The 22,018-nt window shown below is 35.5% G+C and overlaps 1 protein-coding gene and 1 long non-coding RNA gene across 3 annotated transcripts in view; one reads left to right on the top strand and one right to left on the bottom strand.

Annotated features, from left to right (window-relative positions):
* The window catches only part of bckdhb (branched chain keto acid dehydrogenase E1 subunit beta), a 104,081-nt gene that overhangs the window by 410 nt on the left and 81,653 nt on the right, over positions 1-22,018 (bottom strand). Inside the window, exon 10 of the mRNA XM_051865494.1 lies at positions 12,817-12,964. Coding sequence (XP_051721454.1) covers positions 12,824-12,964 — 141 coding nt within the window. The 3' untranslated portion in view covers positions 12,817-12,823. The remainder of the gene's footprint in view (positions 1-12,816; positions 12,965-22,018) is intronic.
* On the top strand, positions 5-6,128 carry LOC127497193 (uncharacterized). 2 transcript variants are annotated; one of them, XR_007925479.1, is made up of 5 exons: positions 5-2,637; positions 2,852-2,980; positions 3,128-3,217; positions 3,344-3,443; positions 4,617-6,128. It is a non-coding gene; the product is annotated as an uncharacterized LOC127497193 (long non-coding RNA). The 2 variants fall into 2 exon arrangements; XR_007925478.1 differs by having other exon boundaries at positions 5-2,980.

Raw genomic sequence — 22,018 nt, forward strand, 5'->3', positions numbered from 1 at the left:
GTGAATAAAAAAAGAAAGAAAAAAAGAAGAGGTCAGTGCTGGTCCAAACATGGTTGCACTGAGATTTGGGTCTGTGTACAGTAGATCTGGAGCACATGACTTCAGTTTTGCTATATGGCAATAGCATCTACACTGCAGCTAAATTGGGTTGTCACTTCACCTGTTCTGTACACACACAGACTTCAGTCACTTACAGGAGTGACAACCACATTCTGTAACTGAAGTAAATCCTGAAAATTTCAGGTAGTGACAACTGCATTTACAAAACTTCTATGCAGTGTGTATGGAAACGAACTGAACAACTAGTTGTTAACGACTAGGGCTGCCCCCTAATTGTCGACTAAATGTTAGTCGACTAAAAGAGGCTTAGTCGACTAAGATTTTATTAGTCGGGTAGTCACAGGAAAAAAAACAAACTCCACAGGAAGTGGTCAAGTCTCCGTGAGGGAGAGATTGTTAACGGCGGGTCTTGAAAAAGGAAATCCAAACGTTCGCCTATCATCCATCAACCTCAAATATGGCTTATCATTTGAAACATTTAAGTAGTAGAAACTTTATGGCCGCTCACTCTAACATCAACCTAGATAAATGTGCGCTAAAGTGTTCGTGTGGAGTGTGGAAGCTAAAGTATAGCACACTTTACTGCACGACATGGAGGCGCCAGCACGAGCACTTGCATTTTTTTTTTTTACTTGAAATACTCTGTAATTTTTGTCATACAGATAAGAGTAATACATCATTTTGAACTATAAATGGTCAAATACTTTTATTTGTGTAAACTCACAATAACAAGAAAACGTGCTTTTGTACAGTAAAAAAAACAAACAGGATGCGCTTTCTGCCATCTCGGTCTCCCTGAACAGCAGAGCAGACATGAGAAATATATCCATAGAAAGCTTGAAACATCTACTTTTAAAGAACCAATTAGAATCGAAAACAAATACTCCGATTACGTAATCCATATGAAAGGTGCATTTCTCTCTATAGGTGCGATACTGCGGAAATGATGAGTCAGCATCCTCAACTTCAACTTTGCAGCTGACACTGACTCAGAAAACACTAGTTTATTAATAGACAATTAAAATGTTATTTTATTATAAAAAAAAGTTACATAACTTGCTAATCACTGCTTTTGCCAGTGCTTTGCGGCAAGCTTTTGCGTGCACTGGAGCGTGAGGCATTTATTCCACCTCCCAGATATATTTAAGGAATTAAATTAATATAAACATGCGATTAGTCGACTAATGGCTAAATGAACGACTACTTTAGTCGGGGACAGCCCTATTAATGACACATTTAAACGTGCATCAGAGATGTGTCTCTTTTCTGTATGCGCAGCACATGAAAATCACAGGGAAAGAGGTACACAGTAAAATCAACAGTGTTAATCAAACAGTGTTAATCTGCATTTACTCTTAAAGAGTTAACTTAACAACAAATAGTGAAAAATTGAATTCTGCCTCGTTAAATTTAGTCTGTTAAGCTCCACCCCTTAAGCCAACTCTGAAGACCTGAGCAGTTCTCTCGTCGCCATTTTCCTTTGCCTCGCACTAAAAGGTAAGCTCTTTTAATTAACTTATTAAAACTTAAGTTTAATATTTGATGTTAACAATTGTGATAATAATAATGCATAAGTTGTAGTTTTATGATCTGGTGTAATTTGGTTTAAACTCGGAAATATCGAATAGGTAACTTCGCTGCAAGTCAGTAGGCCTATGTTGGAGAAATGTGCTTGTTTTCGTCACAATGTGGTAATGATAAAGTTTAAATTATGTCAGTAATCTTACTTAATTTGATTTCCAGCTGTAGTTAGGTATATCCGTTTAATGCGTTTATAGTTTTTTTTTTTAACGTTTAATTATCTAACGTCACAATAGGGGGTAAGCTGACACATTTTTATGTATTGGATGGTCGAAATCTTGCAGGTAGGGCTGTGGCTGGTGTTTTCAACATTTTATAATGTAAACGTAACGTGTAGCACGTAATGTCGTTGTGGATTGAAATGTTTTCTTACAACGTTACATACAGAACAAAAACATGTCAGAATAAATTATGTTATGTAAACCGTCCGAATGTTATATAAATTATATATTTGCTACTGTTCAGCTCCCGACAGATAAAATGTGTCCAATGAAGTTAATTATAAATTCGATTTGTCAAATGCCACCATTGCATTTTTATTGAAGACACATTAGTTAGATGGCGCTGTGGGATAGCGTTAACATGGCCCAACACTGAGCAACGAAGAAGGCGATGGGGAAGGCGGAAAGTCTCATTTAAAAACACCCGCTTTTTTGTTTCTCGTCACTTTAACCTTCTGCAATGGTTACGGTAACACGAACAACTATTTTACGTTATTGCTGTTAGACATACACAATCAGTTGACTTGAGCAGAGCGGCACATGTTATTGTTAGTACAAGTAACGCATTTTGAAATTCAGACTCTTTGTTAGGAGTGACTGTTATTGGCATGGCATAGCACATATTGCTGAACTTTTTATAATTAACAAGCTTCTCCTGTGCACTCAAACAAGTCCCTGTCTTCATCCTTTGACTCCACTGACTCACAGGATACACTCATTATTGAAGAAAGGTTTTCAAGTACACGAATGAGGCTAGATGATGAAGCTAAAAAAGGTGGGCAACACGTTTTTATTACTTATGCATTTGAGGGGGAAAGAAAAAAAAAACTGACTGTTGAAACTAATAAATCAATTAAAAAATCCAACATTAATTTGATCTTTATATGATTAAACATTTAGAAAAATATGTATAAATAAATCTTGTTTGAAGTAGTATTTTTACATACCATATTTATGTTTTTGTTTTGATTCTTTTTTTAATGATTAAGCTGGTGGAATCCACTGCAGAAATCTGGTGGGGAGCTTATAATAAATGAATAGAATCAAATTACGTCTTTGGGGGATGAAACGAGAAAAACTGCCAATATCCTGTCAGCTGACATGACAGAAAAGAATGGGTAATTTTCATATTATTAACTGTGTGTATATGATCTTTCACTATAGTTTTATCATCTCTTTTATATATATATATATATATATATATATATACATACATACATACACACACACACACACACACACACATTTTTTAATTTATTTTGCAGTACATCACAACCAAGAAAGGTGAATGAGAAATATGAGTAATTGTGGTGTTGTTCCTGTATCTCAGTGACCCCTTCTTCAAAAATGGCTAGGTAAGTATCACACTTTTTCTTTTTTTTTAGTTTTAATTATTTGACAAGTTTTAAATGGTGTATTTTGCTCTTGGATTTTAAAATATTTTTTCCCCCCTCCTTTTTCTGTGCTTTTGTCTTTCTAAGGAGCATTGCTATGTTGGTGAGAGTGCCACCAGATACTTGCCATGGAGAATCAAAACTATACAGAGAGGCATTGCTAAAGAACAAGGAGTATCATTTGAAGGTACAAAATGAAATGAGAATTTCATTATGTCATCTTTCATGGCAGTTTTGTTGCCATGGTGTTGCATTAAAGGGTTAGTTCACCCAAAATGAAAAATTCTGTCATTAATTACTCACCCTCATGTCGTTCTAAGACTTTCGTTCATCTTCAGATCACAAATGAAGATCTTTTTGATGACAGAATGCGGTCAGATTTCCTTCCATAGACAGTCTTTGCAACTGACACTTTGATGCTTCAAAAAGTTCATAAAGAGATTGTAAAACTAATCCATATGAATTGAGTGGTTTAGTCCAAATTTTCTGAAGAGAATCGATCGCTTGTTATGATGAACAGATTTAATTTATGCTCTTACTCACATGTAATCATTGATCAGCGAACATAAGCAGAAGCTTAACCGAACCCGAATAACGCACAAGAACCGGGCTGGTTACGTGCTGCATAACCAGTGAGGTTCATTCTCGTGTGTTACGCGGTACGTTTGAGCTTCCGGATGAGGTTTGTTTTTGTGCGTTATTAAGGTTCAGTTAAGCTTCTGCTTATGTTCGCTGATCAATGTTTACATGTGAGTAAAAGCCTAAATTAAATCTATTCCTCATAACAAGCGATCAAGTCTCTTCAGAAAATTTGAACTAAACCCCTCGATTCATATGGATTAGTTTTCCGATGTCTTTATGAACTTTTTGAAGTGTCGAAGTGTCAGTTGCAAAGGCAGTCAATGGAAGGAAATCTGACAGCATTCTGTCATCAAAAATATCATAATTTGTGTTCCAAAGAAGAACAAAAGTCTTATGGGTTTGGAACAACGTGAGGGTGAGAATTTTCATTTTGGGGGTGAACTAACCCTTTAAATGTGACGGTAACACTGTAGAATAGGGAACATGTATTCACTATTAACTACGACTTTTCCCTCAGTAAACTCCTAATTTACTGCTTATTAATAGTTAGTAAGGTAGTTGTTAAGTTTATATATTGGGTAGGATTAAGAATGTAGAATAAGGTCATGCAGAATAAGGCATTAATATGTGCTTAATAATTACTAATAAACAGCCAATATTCTAGTAATATGCATGCTAATAAGCAACTAGTTAAAAGAGCCTAAAATAAAGTGTTACCTTAACTTCATATAGCATTCTTTAAGCAGTGTTGATCTTAAAATGCTTTGTTGTTCATCAGGAAAAGGATTGTCTTGTCAAGGCCAGAAAAGGCATCTACGTCTCAAATAGGGATATCTTGTCTTCTAGAAGGTCTGTTTTTATTTATTATTATTTTTATTATTATTTTCTTGTAGTTTTCTTTGAGCATTGAGGAGTAGGGCTGCAACAAACGATTATTTTGATAATCGATTAATCTACCGATTATTGGAACGATTAATCAACTAATCATCGATTATTGTACTGGTTAATCAGTATGCTTTGTTTGATTATTTGACTAGCAATACTTTAACTACTTTAACTAATAATTAAAACAAGGAAATCACTTCAGCTTTTTAAAGTGTATTTTTAATGAATTTGTTAAAAATACTGTTAAAATGACATACTGTGTTTTTATTAAGTCTGGGAATTGTAATAACTTTTTAATAAGAGTAAAAATATGAATATGTAATATTGTGCAAAAATTTCTGAAAAAATGCTCCTCTCTAGATTTCTTCTTTTTTTTCTTTTTACTAACTATCGAGTTTAAGGTCACTGAATGGCTTTCCTGAGGTAAATGTAACATTTTGTGACATATTTGTTTGCAAGATGTTTTATTGCGGTCTTTCTGCGGTTGAAACATACTTTTTAATATTCATTCATGTTTTTTTCGTGCTGTAATAGCAGAAAAGAGGAAGAGATAATAGGTTCACGTGCCACTTGACCTGAAGCGCTACAGCGATCTATCACTCCACATTAAAGAGCGCCAAAACCACATGTACTGTTTGAATCCCGTAGTAAAGTTGACAGAATTTAAAAGTTAAGACTTTGTTTTATATCAGAAGTAACCTGATCTGTCTTATCTGTCGGCACGCTGTCTGTGTCCTCTATGCTCTGCTATGTTTCACTGCGTGAGAAAATGGACATGTGGCGAACAGTTTGAATGAGTTTGAGTTTGAATGAGAGTTGGTGGCCCTGCATGACAGCATTTTTTGTAGTTATGCTAAACGTTATGTTTTATGCTATGTTAAACTCCCACATTTTACGGGTTCGACTTCGTTTGCACTATGCACTCTGAAGCACCGTGTCTTCTTCTACTGGATCCGATCCGGGAGGGCTGCATTACAGTATTGCGCTACAGCGCCCCACTGGTCAAACCACGCTATTGCAGGCCCTTCAAATAGATCATATGAGATCAAAAGACTATTCGACAACAAAAATATTTGTCGACAATTTTTTATTGTCGATGTTGTCGATAATGTCGACTAATCGTTTCAGCCCTATTAAGGAGCATCTTCAAGACATCGCTGGAAGTGCTCAGCCCTATGCTGTGGGAAGAAGAATTCAGTTCACCAGTTCTTCATTCTTGATCAACATGTCATTCCATGCAAGTCAGCCTCTTCTCTTGATGCCTTTGATGACATTTTTAATGGGATTAATTCACCCAAAAATGAAAATTCTGTCATCATTAACTCTCCCTCATGCCGTTCCTAAGACCTTCGTTCATCTTCGAAACACCAATGAAGATATTTTAATGAAATCTGAGACATTTCTGTCCCTCTGTTGACAGTTTACACAACTAGCACATTCAAGGCCCAGAAAGGTAGTAATGAGACATTAAAGTAATCCATGTGACTCTATTGGTTTAACCTCAACTTTATACACGCATTCACACAACAACGACTGCTTTCATTTCAACAAATCACTCATGTGTCGTGGTGCTCTCATGTACGCACGTCCTGTTTTGCTTAAATCACCAGAGTCTTGGCGATAGTTGGCGTCTACAGCATCCTAACAGTAAAGAATACTCATTTTTCTCACCAGTACACCACTCATATTCCCGCATTGACTTCTTTCTCACTAGTAATTCTATCATATCAAATATTTCTGAATCGAAGATCCATCCAATAGTCATTAGTGATCATGCCCCGGTAACATTAAAATGGAACACAACTAGTCAACATAAACCCACTACCAGATGGCGATTTAACACATCTCTTCTGAAAGACCATGATTTTGACAGTTATTTCAAAAGAGAGTGGGCATGCTTTCTAGAGATGAATGACTCCCCGGAAACATCTCCATCTCTTCTGTGGGAAACAGGGAAAGCCGTACTAAGAGGAAAAATAATTTCATTCTCCGTTTACAAAAAAAGGAAAGAAAAGGATCAACAAGTAGAATTGGAACAAAAAATTAAACAACTAGAAGACATTAACATAAATAACCCAACAGAAGAAACACAGGATTCATTAAGAAAATATAAACTCAAATTGAATGAATTAATCAATAAACATACACAATTCCTAATTCATAGGCTAAGACAAGAAAACTTTCATCATAGTAACAAATCTAGTAAATATTTGGCAAATCAAATCAAACAAAATAAGGAAAAAGCTACAATACCACTGATTACAGACACAGCAGGGAAATCCACCAACTCACCAGAAGAAATAAATCAAATCTTTCAAAATTTTTACAGTAAATTATATTCCTCCAATAAAGACCCAGATCAGAAAGACATTGACTCATTTCTCAACAGTATCAACTTACCTCAACTCAGTAAACATCAAATAAATACTCTGGATTCTCCCTTATCAGAACATGAACTTTTTAATGCCCTCAAACTCATGCCAAACAATAAAGCACCAGGCCCCGACGGATTCCCTGCTGAGTTCTATAAACACTTTTGGTCCATTTTATCACCACTCTTCATCCGTATGATTACTGAATCAAAACAAAAATCAAAACTCCCAGATAATATGAACACAGCCACAATTTCACTCCTTCTTAAACCAAATAAAGACCCAACATTACCGTCAAGTTATCGTCCGATTTCCCTAATCAATGTAGACATTAAAATCATAGCCAAAGCACTAGCACATAGAATTGAAAAAGTCACACCATTTATAATCCATCCAGATCAAACCGGTTTCATCAAAGGTAGACTTTCATCCAACAACACACGCAGACTTTTTAACTTAATGCATTATTCATCAACTCAGAAAACCAAAACCATCATAGTTACTCTCGATGCAGAAAAAGCTTTTGATAGGGTCAATTGGAAATTCCTGTTTTCCACATTAGAGAGGTTTGGTTTTGGGGAGTCATTCATTAATTGGATCAAAATTCTGTATACATCACCTTCAGCCACTGTTATCACCAATGGACTAACATCACATATCTTCACACTGCAACGGGGGACTAGACAAGGATGCCCACTCTCCCCTTCATTATTCACCATTTTCATTGAGCCACTAGCAGCAGCTATCCGTCAAAACAGCTACATTAAAGGAATTCAAACACTAAACATGCACCACAAAATTAGTCTTTACGCTGACGATATATTACTATATTTACAAGACCCACCATCATCATTACAAGAAACTATTAAACTCATTGATTCATTCTCTAATATCTCTGAATACTCAATCAACTGGAGTAAATCTGCCATACTCTCATTACATTCCAACAGCTTGGATGTGACATCCCAGACACCACCTATTCCTTTGTGCACCAACTATATCACATACTTAGGTATTAATGTTTCCCCCAGGCTGTCAGAGCTATTTGGACTCAACTTTACTCCATTACTTAAAACAATAAATGATGACCTTCATCGCTGGATGAATTTACCACTATCCATTATGGGCAGAATATCAGTAATTAAAATGACTATACTCCCTAAATTAAACTATTTATTTACAATGACTCCGGCACTACCCACCCTCACCTGGTTTAAATCACTAGATTCAATCGTCACTAAATTCTATTGGAAAAATAAGACCCCAAGAATTAAATTAACTACACTACAGAAACCAAAAACACAAGGAGGACTGGAAGCACCACATTTCTACCACTACTTTTTGGCCAATCAGCTCCAAAATATATACAAATGGATTCACCCAAACCCATCAGAAAGCACATGGCAAGATGTTGAACAGTCAATTTGTAAAGACATTAACATTTCAGAATTACCTTTCTATAATCAGACAATCAAAAAGCATCACTGTTTTAAAACACCGACAATAGCCGCAGCTCTGACAGCCTGGTGGAAATTTCATCAAATCACGAACACCCCTCTTGCACCATCTAAATACACCCCGATCTGGAATAACCCAGATTTTATGGTTAACAAGAAGCCACTCAACTTACGCACATGGGTAGATAAGGGCATCACACAACTTCAACACATCCTGCTTAATGACAACTTGGCACCATTTTCCCACTTGGTCCAGAAATACGGCATTGGGAGTAATTGTTTTTTGGAATATTTACAAATCAAATCATCTATTCAATCAAAAATCGACACTCAGACAATTAATCTAGATCTTCCCCCTCCAATCTCAGAGCTAATTAATATAACCTCCCCAAAAAAACTACTCTCCAAAATATATAAAATAATATCCAAATCAGACAATACATTAAGCCTACCCAATGCAAAATGGGAATCAGACTTATCCATTGCTCCCAATGCCGCTTTCTGGACACAAATCTGTAAAAATATCTACTTCATGACAAAAAACGCCAACTTACAACTTATACAGTATAAAGTACTTCATAGATTTCACCTAACTGGACGGAAATTATTTAAAATGGGTTTTTCTTCAGAAACATGCTCACATTGCACACAAAACACTCCAGACACCTATTTACACGCTATTTGGGATTGCACCTCAGTTAAAAAATTCTGGGAAAACGTTACTGACTCACTATCCAACCTTATGGGATGTCACATCCCACTGTCTCCCTCCCTCTGTATATTAGGTGACATATCCATAATCAATTTAAACAGTACAAACAGTCAATTACTCCTAGTGGCTCTAACTATCGCCAAGAAAACTATCCTCATGAACTGGAAATCAAGGAACACCATACATATTACAACTTGGAAAAATTTACTAATAGAGTACATCTCCATGGAAAACTTGTCTACCTCCACTCAAAATAATACATCAGAATTACACCCTTCTTGGTCATCTCTCTTTAACTTCCTACAGTCATGAATCCACCGACCTTCTTTATCTGAAGCCATCCTCAATGGTACACCATCAATATTCACACATGATTGGGGGGAGGGGGGTCAGGAAGAGGTAGCAACACCGACTAATATCAAATATAAATAAAATACTTATAAGATTACATTTAAATCTCTCTCTCTCCTCTTTTTTTTTTTTTTTTTTTTTTTTTTTTTTTTTGCTGTTTCTGGACCCTGGTTGGCTGTGGCATACTAGTCCCTGACATGTGCAGTTTTGATTAGGTGTGGGTGGGTGTGATGTGGGACCGGGGGCCTTGGGCTTTCGCCTTCCAGCTTGTACTTTCACCTGGGATTTCTTGTCTCTGGCTGGCTCAGCACTTGTCTCGCTGTTTTAATGCTTCACATATTAGATGAGGTGCACACACACATTCATTTGGAACATAAAATAAGTTTAAAGCAGGAAGGGGAAAAAAAAAAAAAAAAAAAAATAAAAAAATGCACACACATAGGGTAAGTGTGGCGTGGGCGTGGCGGCCTAGGCTTTGCACTGGGCTGATTCCATGCTGCACGCCATGCTTTTTTAATGCATTATACACTAATTGACAAACATATTATGAGTATAACAATGAAAGCAGCCATATTTATTTTAAAAAAAAAAAGAAAAAAAAAACACAGACAGGGTAAGAGTGGCATGTGTGGGACGGCTGGGGATGGATTTTGGGACCCTCGGCCCCACAGCACCGCACCTTGATAGCTCGTTGCAACATGACACTGACGGGGGTCTATCCTATGCCATGGCCATGAGTGGAATAGAGGCAGCTTTATAATATCTTATTATTAATAGCTGTATCAATATTACCATTATTAATACTATTATTATTATTATTATCACTGCCATTGCAACTACTACTATTATCATTACTATTAATGGCTGTATCAATATTACCATTATTAATATTATTATCATTATTGCTATTACTGTTATCTTTATTTTTCCTCTTCCTGATCCTTTAACCTCCCCCTCATTCCGGATGAAATGAGTATATTTCTTAATATTTATCATTACTACTACTGCTAATACTATTATTACTATTTGTCATTTCTTATTAATTGGATTTATCATTATTATTATTATTATTATTATTATTATTTATTATTAATACTGTTGCTATTGTCACCTTCCTCATTTTTTGCGTGTGATACTATTATTATCTTCATCATTGTTTCCTCCTTTTTGATATATATTTTTTCTTAATTCTGGTTATGTCTGTTGTACTTTCCTACATGCTCCTTTATTCATATATTTCCACTCCCACACACACACACACACACACACACACACACATACCCAAATCATACTGGCGGTTATGTATGTTTTGTTGGTCTTTGTATTTTGCATTTAATTTCTTTTCTGTAAATATTGTAATTATCTGTTTGCATAATAAAAAAAAAAAAAAAAAAAAAAAAAAAAAAAAAAAAAAAAAAAATCACCAGAGTCAGATCACCAGAGTCACATGGGTTACTTTAAGGATGTCTTTACTGCCTTTCTGCTCCTTGAAAGTGGTAGTTGTGTAGGCTGTCAATGAAGTGACAGAAGTCTCCCAGATTTCATCAGAAATATCTTCATTTGTGTTCTGAACATGAACAAAAGCCTCATAGGTTTGGAACGACATGAGGGTGAGTTATTAAGGAGAGAATTTTCATTTTTTGGTGAACTAACTTTTTAAGGCACACTTTGTTTTTGGCACCACTTATAACACTATTCTACACAAGATGTACACTTTCATTCAGACCTCAGTTTACAACAAAGATGTTGACTGTACTGCATATAGTGATGTACTGTCATTTCATGCAGATGTGACGTATTTTTGTGCATATACGTGTATGTTTCTTGAGCCTGACAGCGTTTAAATAAATGTTTTAAATGTGATGTTGTTGAACTTGTTTTTTTTTCTGTTTTGAAAACACCAATTGGTTTTAAAATTTGAGAAAATTTTTCACTATTATAAATGTAAACAAACTCTACATAAGTGAAATATTAACACTAATCGGAGTTAATTTCCCCTAGTGTTAAACTTTAGTAACACTGTTCAGTGTTGAGCAGTGTTAAATCTTTACTCAAAATAGAGTTAATTTAACTCTGAAAATTTAACACAATGACGAGAGTCAATTTATCACCAATTCTGAGTGGGACCAAATACACTCGGGCCGAGTGTTAAATTTGACTCTTATAGAGTTAATTTAACACTGCAAAATTTACTGTGTACGAGCCTTGACTCATTCATGTTGCCAGATCTTGCTAGAAAAACAGCCAACAAGAATAAGCCCATAAAAAATTAAATAAATGCAAATGCTTGATATTTAAAAATAAGAGCAAAATATTGTGACTTGCATATTTCATAACTCCATTAACTTGATCGCTTTATGATCGAAGCCCAAACAACAAGCCCAAAAACACTTATAATACCTGGGCATGGCAACACTTCAAGAGAGCGCACTGTGAAGCGGCCTTCCATGTTTTGCAGTCTTTAGTCGGTGTAATATTAATTTCAAACAAGAGGCACGCCTGAATGTTGCTATGGTTACCATGGTGTCAATCATGGCAACACTGGGAGTGAATGATCAACATGATCAAAACTTTGCTGAAAAATCTGTTGCACACAATCTACTACATGCCTTCTGTCATCTGATTGATAGTTTATAATTTTTTAGTAAGTAAAAGGCCTTTTAGTATAATTGTACAAACATACACCTTCAGATTGTCATTCATGTGTCTTTTTACTGTGAAATCTTTACTGATTTTTATAAAGTAATGTAAGATTAACTTTTATATTGTTAATTATTATTTCAAGATGTACTGGACTGAGGCATCTTAGGATTACTCGATTATTGAAACATCATTTTTTTTAGAAAAATCATGTTAAAAATCAAGTTATTTGTTCATCTCTCAATCATTGTATTGCATTGCATTATATGTTTTAAAACTACAGAGCTTTGGTCATAAAATTAAGCATTTAAATATATCATCTTACTAAGACATTATTGGAAGATATAGAGTGACAACTGATATTTTTATGATTTTATGTAAGTAGTCTGATATACTGTTATAAAGATCTCATTGATTTACGAGCTGTCAGAATTTCATCTTTCTTTTTGCACCAAATTGCATATTTTTGCTCAGTTTAGGCCTCTGAATACAATTCAGGTGTTTTTTCCTCTGGGTATGAGCTCCATATTCTCACTATATCATATGACAGAAAAATCATACCTGGGTTTCAGTAGTTGATCATACGCTTGACAGCCTCAAAGCACTTCCACTTGTCCGGGATGTAGAAGGGCTCAAAGATGTGAGGAAAGGGTGTATCATACCCACAAACCCTACTGACGGGAGCCTCCAAGTTGAGGAAACACTCCTCCTGCAGAGAACACATTCAGCTCCATTAATAATTTGTACCATACAAATCTTTATTTTTCCAGAGCCTATTCACCATATTCTTAATGTAAGAGTGACGCAGACATTGTAACTTCATTGTGTCGAGGCTTATGGTCTCATCTGCTTCCATTTATTTTAGCTGTACAAAAACAGTCTGTTATGCTGCATGATATTGCAAACTAGTACTTGTTATTTTTAGGGCCCGAGCACCGATGGTGAGGACCCTATTGTAATCGCTCAGTCAATTCTTCTTCTTCTCTGAAATGAATCACATTTTTGAGAGCCTAAACATGCTCGAAAACTCAAACTTTTCACACGCATCAGAAGTGGTGAAAATTTACGTCTGATATGGGTTTCAGAATTAGGCAAAATGATTCGATAGCGCCACCTACAAAATTTCAATTAAGCGCCCTTCACGCTACGTTTCACATACAGGTATGAAATTCGGCAGACACATGTAACAGCCCAGTACCTACAAAAAAGTCCCTGGGTGCAAAATCTGAAAACCCAACAGGAAGTGAGATATTTCGAATTTTCTCTGCAAATTTTTTGCAGTTTTTGCCATTTCCAGATGTTGTACTTTAACAAACTCCTCCTAGAGCTTTAATCAGATCAACATCATATTTGGTCAGTCTAATCTAAAGGCCTCTGCGAAGTTAAATTGCGAAGATCTTGTTTTAATTTATTATCGCAATCAAAAACACACTGGTTTGTAGCGCAATTTATTTGACCATTTACAGCATTTTGTTATTCTTCCAATTATTTACCTATGGTGGCAATCACTACCGCATTGCTACATAAGGTGAATACAAAAAGCTTTGATGTTTTCATTCAAGTTAAATATTTTGACACTTATTAAATTGATCAAAAGTATTCCTTCATGTGAAGGTGAAAAACTTTAATCACTGATTTGTTGCTGTTCTACATTCATGTTGCAAGTTCTGCATCAACACTGACTCTATTTATATTAGAGTCAAGAGACACCAGTTCTGATGTATGTCAATACTTATGAAATCGATTATTTTCATATTGTAGAGAGCTAATTTCACTTTGACATAAGTCCTCTGAAGAGGCACGTTTGCTTTATATGATGAACAGATTTAATTTAGACTTTTATTCACAGACAAACAAAGGTCAACGCACATACAGAGCATCAAATAAGGAAAATGGAAGCTCAAACGTGCTTCCTTGATGTACAAGAACCAACGTGTTCAGTCTAGCGTGTCTTCAAGATTCATTTTGAAGCTTGAAAGTTTTGGTGAAATAGACTCTCAAACAGTGTTGGGGATAACGCATTACAAGTAACTTGAGTTACGTAATCAGATTACTTTTTTCCAAGTAACTAGTAAAGTAACATTACTTTTTCAATTTACAACAACATATCTGAGTTACTTTTTCAGAGTATTACTTTCCTCAAACACTGCTCTCAAAGGAGGGACAGTTTAATTAACATCTTCATTTGTGTTTTGAAGACGTAAGTCTTACAGGTGTAATGTCATGAGGGTGAGAATTTTCATTTTTGGGTGAACTAACTCTTTAGTATTTTTCCCTTGAATTTCTCGTGAATGCTGTTGTATTGATAAATCCATTGCACCAGTTAGGCATTAGCACGCTGTGACGATGAAGGCCATTATCCCACATTTAATTCACATGTATACATTTAAAGGGATTTCTGAAGTATTAGGGCAGTAAAGAGTTCTACCCTTACTCCTATTACCACTGATAATGTTGAAAGCTATAGGGATTGTAACTTTCGTTATCTAAACGTCCTACGTTTTCCTTTCAGTTTTAAGAAAGACTTTTACCTTTAAAGAATAAGGTTAAAGAATAACAACAATTTTAATGGAGTCAGATTAATTATATTGGAGTCAGATATATAACTGAATTATGCACGTCATCTTTCAACTGCTTTTTGTTCCAATTATTGGTTAAAAACAGCTGTGTAAGCATCCAGCCTTACACTGTAATTTATCTAGACATAGTCAAAGCACTGTTGAACTAAAGAATATGTCTTAAATATGGAGGAACTAGAAAAGATTGTGTGTGCAAATCATGAGCTGCATGATAAACAGCAACAACTGGAAAAAATCTCTTCATGTCCTTAGTCATGACCCCAATAAGAGGCTTTTGGAGAGCTTTAAAATGAAGTATCAAGCCAGAAAACACCAAATGGACGCTGAACAAACCCAATTCCCAATGACAAAACACAACACTTATTTTCACAGAACCATCACAACTTGTGCATCAGGAAAAGCTATGAAGGGTCTTATGTTTCCTCTCATACAAAGCCAACACTGAAATTGACTGTCCACGAAGACACCTCCAACTCTAAATGGACGCTTTTTGGCTTTTCCGTACCCAAATCCGAACACAGAAAATGAATGAGCTAAGTGTGAAACATGTCGCACTCTGGGCGAACTCTCTCGTCTGCTGGTGTTTTCTGAAGTGCCTACAAAAGAGCGTCAAGCTTCATTAAAGGGCTTTGTGCTTGCTTTACATGACGTCCTGTATAAACACAAAAATGTGTTTTAGATTTGCATCAGCAGGCAGTTCCAGCTCTGCCAAGAGACATCAGAAAAGGCTCTGCAGATCCGTGGCAGGTCCCGGATGCTCGAATCCATCCCGCAGCTGCAGTCGGCCTGCCGCTCAGTGGCCAGAAGGAGCCTGGCATCCTGTTGCTCGGCCTACACATAATCACCGTTTTGGGATTTGATGTGGCAAGATGAACATAGTGCTTCTGCTGCTCAGAAATAGATTTATCTACATGTGATGCATCTGAATTTTGTGGTCTGTAATGACTGGAAATGGACTCCAGGAAAGGACACATCAGGACATCTGCTGATAGACAGGAGTTAAAATTAGATGCAACACATTCGTTCACTTCAGTTCACTCCAATACATTCATGCAGTGCAGAAAAACAATGTTTCCCATTTTCCACACTCTCAAACTTTTGATGTTTTTGGCATTTACATTTGTTCATCCATGTTCTCTATCTTCTCTTCCACCATCACTGATTGGATAATCAAAGCATCGAAGTAGTTTAGTACAACTCATGCGCTATACTCCAGATCTTCTGAAGTCAAGTTTCATTTGAGAAACAGAACCAACCCAAGTGGTCCAAATATGTGCACATTCAGCAAAACTACAACACAAACGCAAAACAGAGCTAGCCAATCTAACATCAGCTAAAGTGTGTTATAAAACAGTTTGGTGGACTGAATCACTACAATATGTATATTTAGTAAATTGTCCTCAGTTTTAAAGCCAAGGGTAATTTTGGGGAAAAGGCGGAAGAGTACCTGCCAACCTGACCCACGTGAAGAACAAGAAGAAACCTCTAAATACTCTTACTGGAAAAGCAGGAGAACAGAGAAGTTCAGTCTAGTCTGAAGCCACTGCACGTGGACTGAAAACAAGACCATTTCATTTTAGACTATTTCACTGTTTCATCAGTATATGAAAAGGCATTGTTATATCAAATACTTGTAACTATCATCATGAAGATAACTTGACAGTTCTGTATCAGAGACACAAATTAAAATATGAGTTAAATGCCACCTGCTTTCATCATTTAATGTGATGATATTAATATATTTGTATGTGTAGATTAAGTGTCCAGTGCTTTTTGCGTCCACTGTACACATAAATATCATTACATTATATAATAAATTATATACACTACTGATTTTTTTTTTAAATAAGTCTCTTATGCTCACCAAAGCTGTATTAATTTGATCAAAAATACAGTAAAAACAGTAATATTTTGAAATATTAGTACAATTTAAAATAACTGTTTTTGATGTGAATATATTTTTAAATGTAATTTATTCCTGTGATCAAAGTAGTGTTCATTTTGTCAGCTATTTTTTTATTATTTAGTCTTAGTCCTTTGTCAAATGTAACTTTTAGATTTGATCATATTTAGTCAACCTTGTCCTGTTTTTGTTTAGTCAAGTTTTAGTCAACTAAATGTCTGAGCATTTTAGTCTCGTTTTAGTCAATGAAAACTTACATTTTCGTCATATTTTCGTCATACTGTATAATGGTTAAAAAGATTAAAAATGGCTAAATTTTAATTGTCATTTGGGAAATTTCTTTTTATATTTCATTAGAAGTTGCTCTTTCACCAATAAGCACAAATCAACAGAATATTGATTCATATGCATGGTTTATTTAATCTCATCTAGTGTACAGATTTATTAAAGCCTATCAATTATAGCCTAAACTAAATAATCACCAAAGACTTTAGATATACACTCGCCCTGTCTACATTATGAAAACTGGTAAAACAAAAACCTACTCTCAAATTTTATAACAGAGAAATTCCTAATAGTAAATTCAATAATTCCAAGTTGCATTAATGTTCCTCCATTAAAACAACGGCAAAAAAGACTGTACATATTGCCACACAGAGGTTGCGTAAGTACAATCAGCAACCACAATCGCAAACAATACAGTCGAGATCCATGACAGAACACAGACTAGCTGAATGACACTTTCATTTAAGCAGACTCGATTTCTCATGACACTTTATGTCGGCGTTTTCAGATCATGGCGCCTTGGCAGAGAGACTGTGCGAATGGTTGCCAGATGTATCCGTTTAACAGAAAAACTGATTGGGATTTGAGCTCTCGATATCTGGCAACCGCAAACATGAACGCTCGCCTAATAGAGTCTTGTACACAAGTCTGGGATGTTTTGGCTCCTCTTTTTTCAACAAAAATAGAAAAGTTTTTGGTAAAGTTTTCGTTCTTTTAACTACATTTTAGTTTTGTCTTTTTTTGTCCACAATATGGCATGTTGATATAGTCACAGTTATCCTTTAATGGCCTTATTATCACCTCGTCATCGTCTTGCCTTAGGGTACATTTACACGACAACAATATGCTTAAAACAGAGAAGTTTTTCCTTTGAGTTTTCTGTGTACAGACGACACCATTGTCAAAACAATCCCCATTCATACGAATCCGTGAAAATGACTCAAAACGCTGTATTCTGCTGCCAGGCCATTAGATGGCGATAAAACACTTCAGACTGAACTGTAATACGCATTTGCATGACGTCATCGTTTTCACAGATTCGCGTTTTTGTTGTTTACATGGAGACCGTTTTCAAAAACTTGCACTTTAAAACCCGTTTTCAAAAGTTTGCGTTTTTAGGCCACCTTAACGCCATTGTCATGTAAATGAATGGCCAAAACGCATAAAATGTTTTCCGTTTTTAGTTGAAACCAGTGTCTTGTAAACGGCCCCTTAGTCAGTGGAAAAACTTTGTTGATGAACATTTTTCGTTGTAGATTTCTTTAACGAAATTAACACTAGATCAAAGCTGAATTTTCAGCATCATTACTCCTGTCTTCAGTCCTTTAGAAATCATTCTAATATGCTGATTTGCTGCTCAAGAAAACATTTCTGATTATTATCAGTGTTGAAAACAGCCCATATATTTATATTTTTTTTGGAAACCAAGACACTTTTTTAGGAGTCTTTTCTAATATTATAAATAACTTTAGAGTCACTAAATTTAATGTATCCTGACAGAATAAAATTTCTTACTGACTTCTTATTGAAAAGTATTAAAATCTTACAAACCCCAAATTTCAGCATAGTAGTGTATATAATCCATTCATACATATGCATCTTTAAATGTATCTATATACACACTCTCACAAACACATTTTTTGCTGTCAGAGTGGAACCAGCAACAGCCGCAGATTACAGAGTATTCAAAGATTATCGTGATATGGAAATGCCAATATTACTGACTATGAGAGCCAAAAAAGACAAATGCGCACTGCGTATTTGAGGAGCCCAAAGCCACATATGAGACAGACACTCTGAAACACTCACATACTCACAAACATTTCAATTCTCACTCAAAGAAAACAGAAAAAAGTTATCTGTATTGAAACAGGAGTTTCAATGCCAGTGAATTTGTTGTTTCCCACATGTTACAACATGAAATCCAAAATCAACATCAATGAGGCGGTTTATGACCAGCCATTAGTAATAAAAACTAAATATGTAATTAATTTAGTTCTGGGACTGTAACCTACAATCTGTTAACTGAACAACTAAAAGCAGCGTAAATCTTCTCCAGGAGTCACTCAAATTCACAGACACGGTTACAGAAGCTCCTCTCGGCCATTCAGATCCTTTAGCTCCCAGATCCTTTAGTACGTACATGATGTATTAATCAGAAGCACTGATCTGAAAGACCATTTTTAGACAATCATTCTGAACTTCATGCTATTTTTCACTTGATAATAGTCAGTGTTTGTGCATGTCAGAAGACCTCACTGTCACTCAGACATGCAGAAACATTGAATCATCTCAGCACAGTAACAAATGTCAGGACTGGATATTTCTCATGTTTTTTTACCCACGAGTCTCCACAAATCAGGGTTGTGTGACATTCAGAGCTGATTTGAGATGCATTTTAAATCACTATTGCTGAAAATGAACTGAAGTAGCAAACAGAATGCAGAACTGTCATTTGAGATTATTTATCTGAGCACAAGGTGCTGTTTTGCAAAATTAACATCTGTTCTAATGGCTGTTAATTGTTTGGACAGTATTGAAGATAGTTTACATGAAATATAACAGGGAATTTAAAAAAAAAAAAAAAAAAAATGTAAGCACAGAGGAATCATTCAGAAAAAAAAATTACAGTATGCATTTAGAAAACAGGGCGAAAATTCATTTCATGCCGACTTTAAACTAATAAAAATCCTCCGTTGTGTGAATTACAATGCAGAAAATTGTTCCAATTCAACATGCTGTATGTTAAATAATTTTCAAATGAATTTAAATGAACTCATGAACTGAAAAGTAAGAAATTCAACTCTGCTTTAGACACACAGATACAGTCTAAAACATGCTTGCATCATAAAGAGAGACATGCCTTATGGGGACTTTCCATAGACATGATGATTTTTATACAATACAAACTGTACATTCTGTCCCCTAACCCTACCTCTATCACAGAAAACTTTTTGCATTTTTAAATTAAAAAAAATAAAATAAAATAAAAAATAAAATAAAATAGTATGCTCTATAGGCTGATTTCCTCACGGGGACCAAAAAATGTCCCACAAGATCAAAATTTGCTGGTATTACCAACCTTACCATCCATTTTGTCCACACAATATAGAGAACACCTGACCCCTCACACACACACACACATTCCAGAGGAAATGTTTTATGGTTGTTTTATTCATACACAGACAAAGAAAATGAGACAGATGATATTAAATATTATTCCAACTATTCCATGGAGTTGTCCAGGAACACAGAGATTAATCTGAAATATATCCGTGTTCCAGCCCTCGATCCAGGAATAACAGTATGGTCATCTGCTGTCACAGTCTCAGCTTCTGTAAGATCCTCTGCTCAATGACTTCAGCATCTCTGCTGCATGAAGCTGAATGTGTCTCTACTGTGACAGAATAACACAACTAGATTCTTACCATCTCTGCAGAAGTCAAGAATGAGGTGGCCAACTCACCTCAACAACACACATGATGTGATATATATATATATATATATATATATATATATATATATATATATATATATAGGAGCAATATCACACAAGTAGCCGTGCGATCTGGCTGTATATCAGCACGCTGTGATTACCTATGGCATTGTGATTACATACAGTGACGGAGAGTCTTTAAAAACCCTCTTTTGTGAGGAACTACTTCCTTCTGCCACGGATTCAAATCTCAAGTTGACAGTTTAACAGTTGAGCCCAAGCCTCCATTACTAATTCTGAAACGTCACTTTAGATCTAGTAACGAAGGAACGATGAGTCGCTTCATTGAAACTCACTGTAATACGTAGAGTATTATGAGAGAGAGATCGCCTGAGTGAGTGTATTACCTGCATCTAACTGATATTCTTCAGGTCAAACTTATATTCATAATCACAAAACCAGTTTGAATGTCCACTGAGGAAAGCGATATCTTTGTCTTTGTCCTTTTAACATTTGAGAGGATTTCCCATGACTGCGCTAGTCAATGCATTTGTCAGTTGCGTCTCGTAAGATGTTGTTTAAAGTAAAAACAACATCCTTGTTTCCTTGTTTCAGTCCATTTCAATATAAAAGTCTTTGCGTCTGACTCACTCACTCATAAAGTCTTTGCCGCCATCTAATGGCATATTATTGTAACTTTCACTGAAGTCGAAATCATTAATGGACTCTTTCTCGATACCAAAAAATGTTATTTATATAAAATATTTATTGAACAATAATATTTAAATCAACAACTATAGCCATTATAACAGTATAAGAAGTAAAATAGGAAATAAACACAAGCAAACAGTTCAGTCAAACATACAAAAGCAGCGCTCTAGTTAGTACAGGATTTAATTTCAATGTAAATATAAAGTGATTAAACTTATATAACCCTTAAGCCAAATCTGTTAGCTCTGGAACAAGTAATACATTAATAAGACCAAAGATTGCCCGTTTGATATACCCAAAACGAATTATACCTCATGTTTATACATTATCTACACAAGAGCCAGCGGCAAATTCCCGAAGGACTGGCCAAGATGAAGCTGTTCTCTGCGGATACATGAATGCTGAACGCTCGCTGACGGCCTGGAGCTCACATCTCCGAAAACGTCTAAAATTTTCAAATAGGCGCTATGTTGTAAATTGCATATCTGAGGTCTAAACATCTATATTCTAGCCTAAAAAACTACATTCCGTTACAAAATAACAGTAGTATCTATAAAAATATGGTGTTTGCTCGTCCGCCGTGACACTCGCTGTGAGAATACTGACAGCGGAGTGATTCACAAGGTGAAAGGGTTCCCGTGGTGATACTAGTAGAATATTGCATGGCTGGAAAGACCTCTCAGCCAATCAGATTCAAGAACCAGAAAGAACTGTTGTGTGTATATATATACTGTATATAAATATATAAGCAAAAAATAAAGTAATAATACTAAAAAACTTTCAAATAATGAATCACTTGGCCTAGCCTACTCCAGATTGCTATGGAGGAAGAGAATGTTACTGATGGAC

The sequence above is a fragment of the Ctenopharyngodon idella genome, chromosome 16, assembly GCF_019924925.1.
Source record: "Ctenopharyngodon idella isolate HZGC_01 chromosome 16, HZGC01, whole genome shotgun sequence".
Lineage (NCBI taxonomy): Eukaryota > Metazoa > Chordata > Actinopteri > Cypriniformes > Xenocyprididae > Ctenopharyngodon > Ctenopharyngodon idella.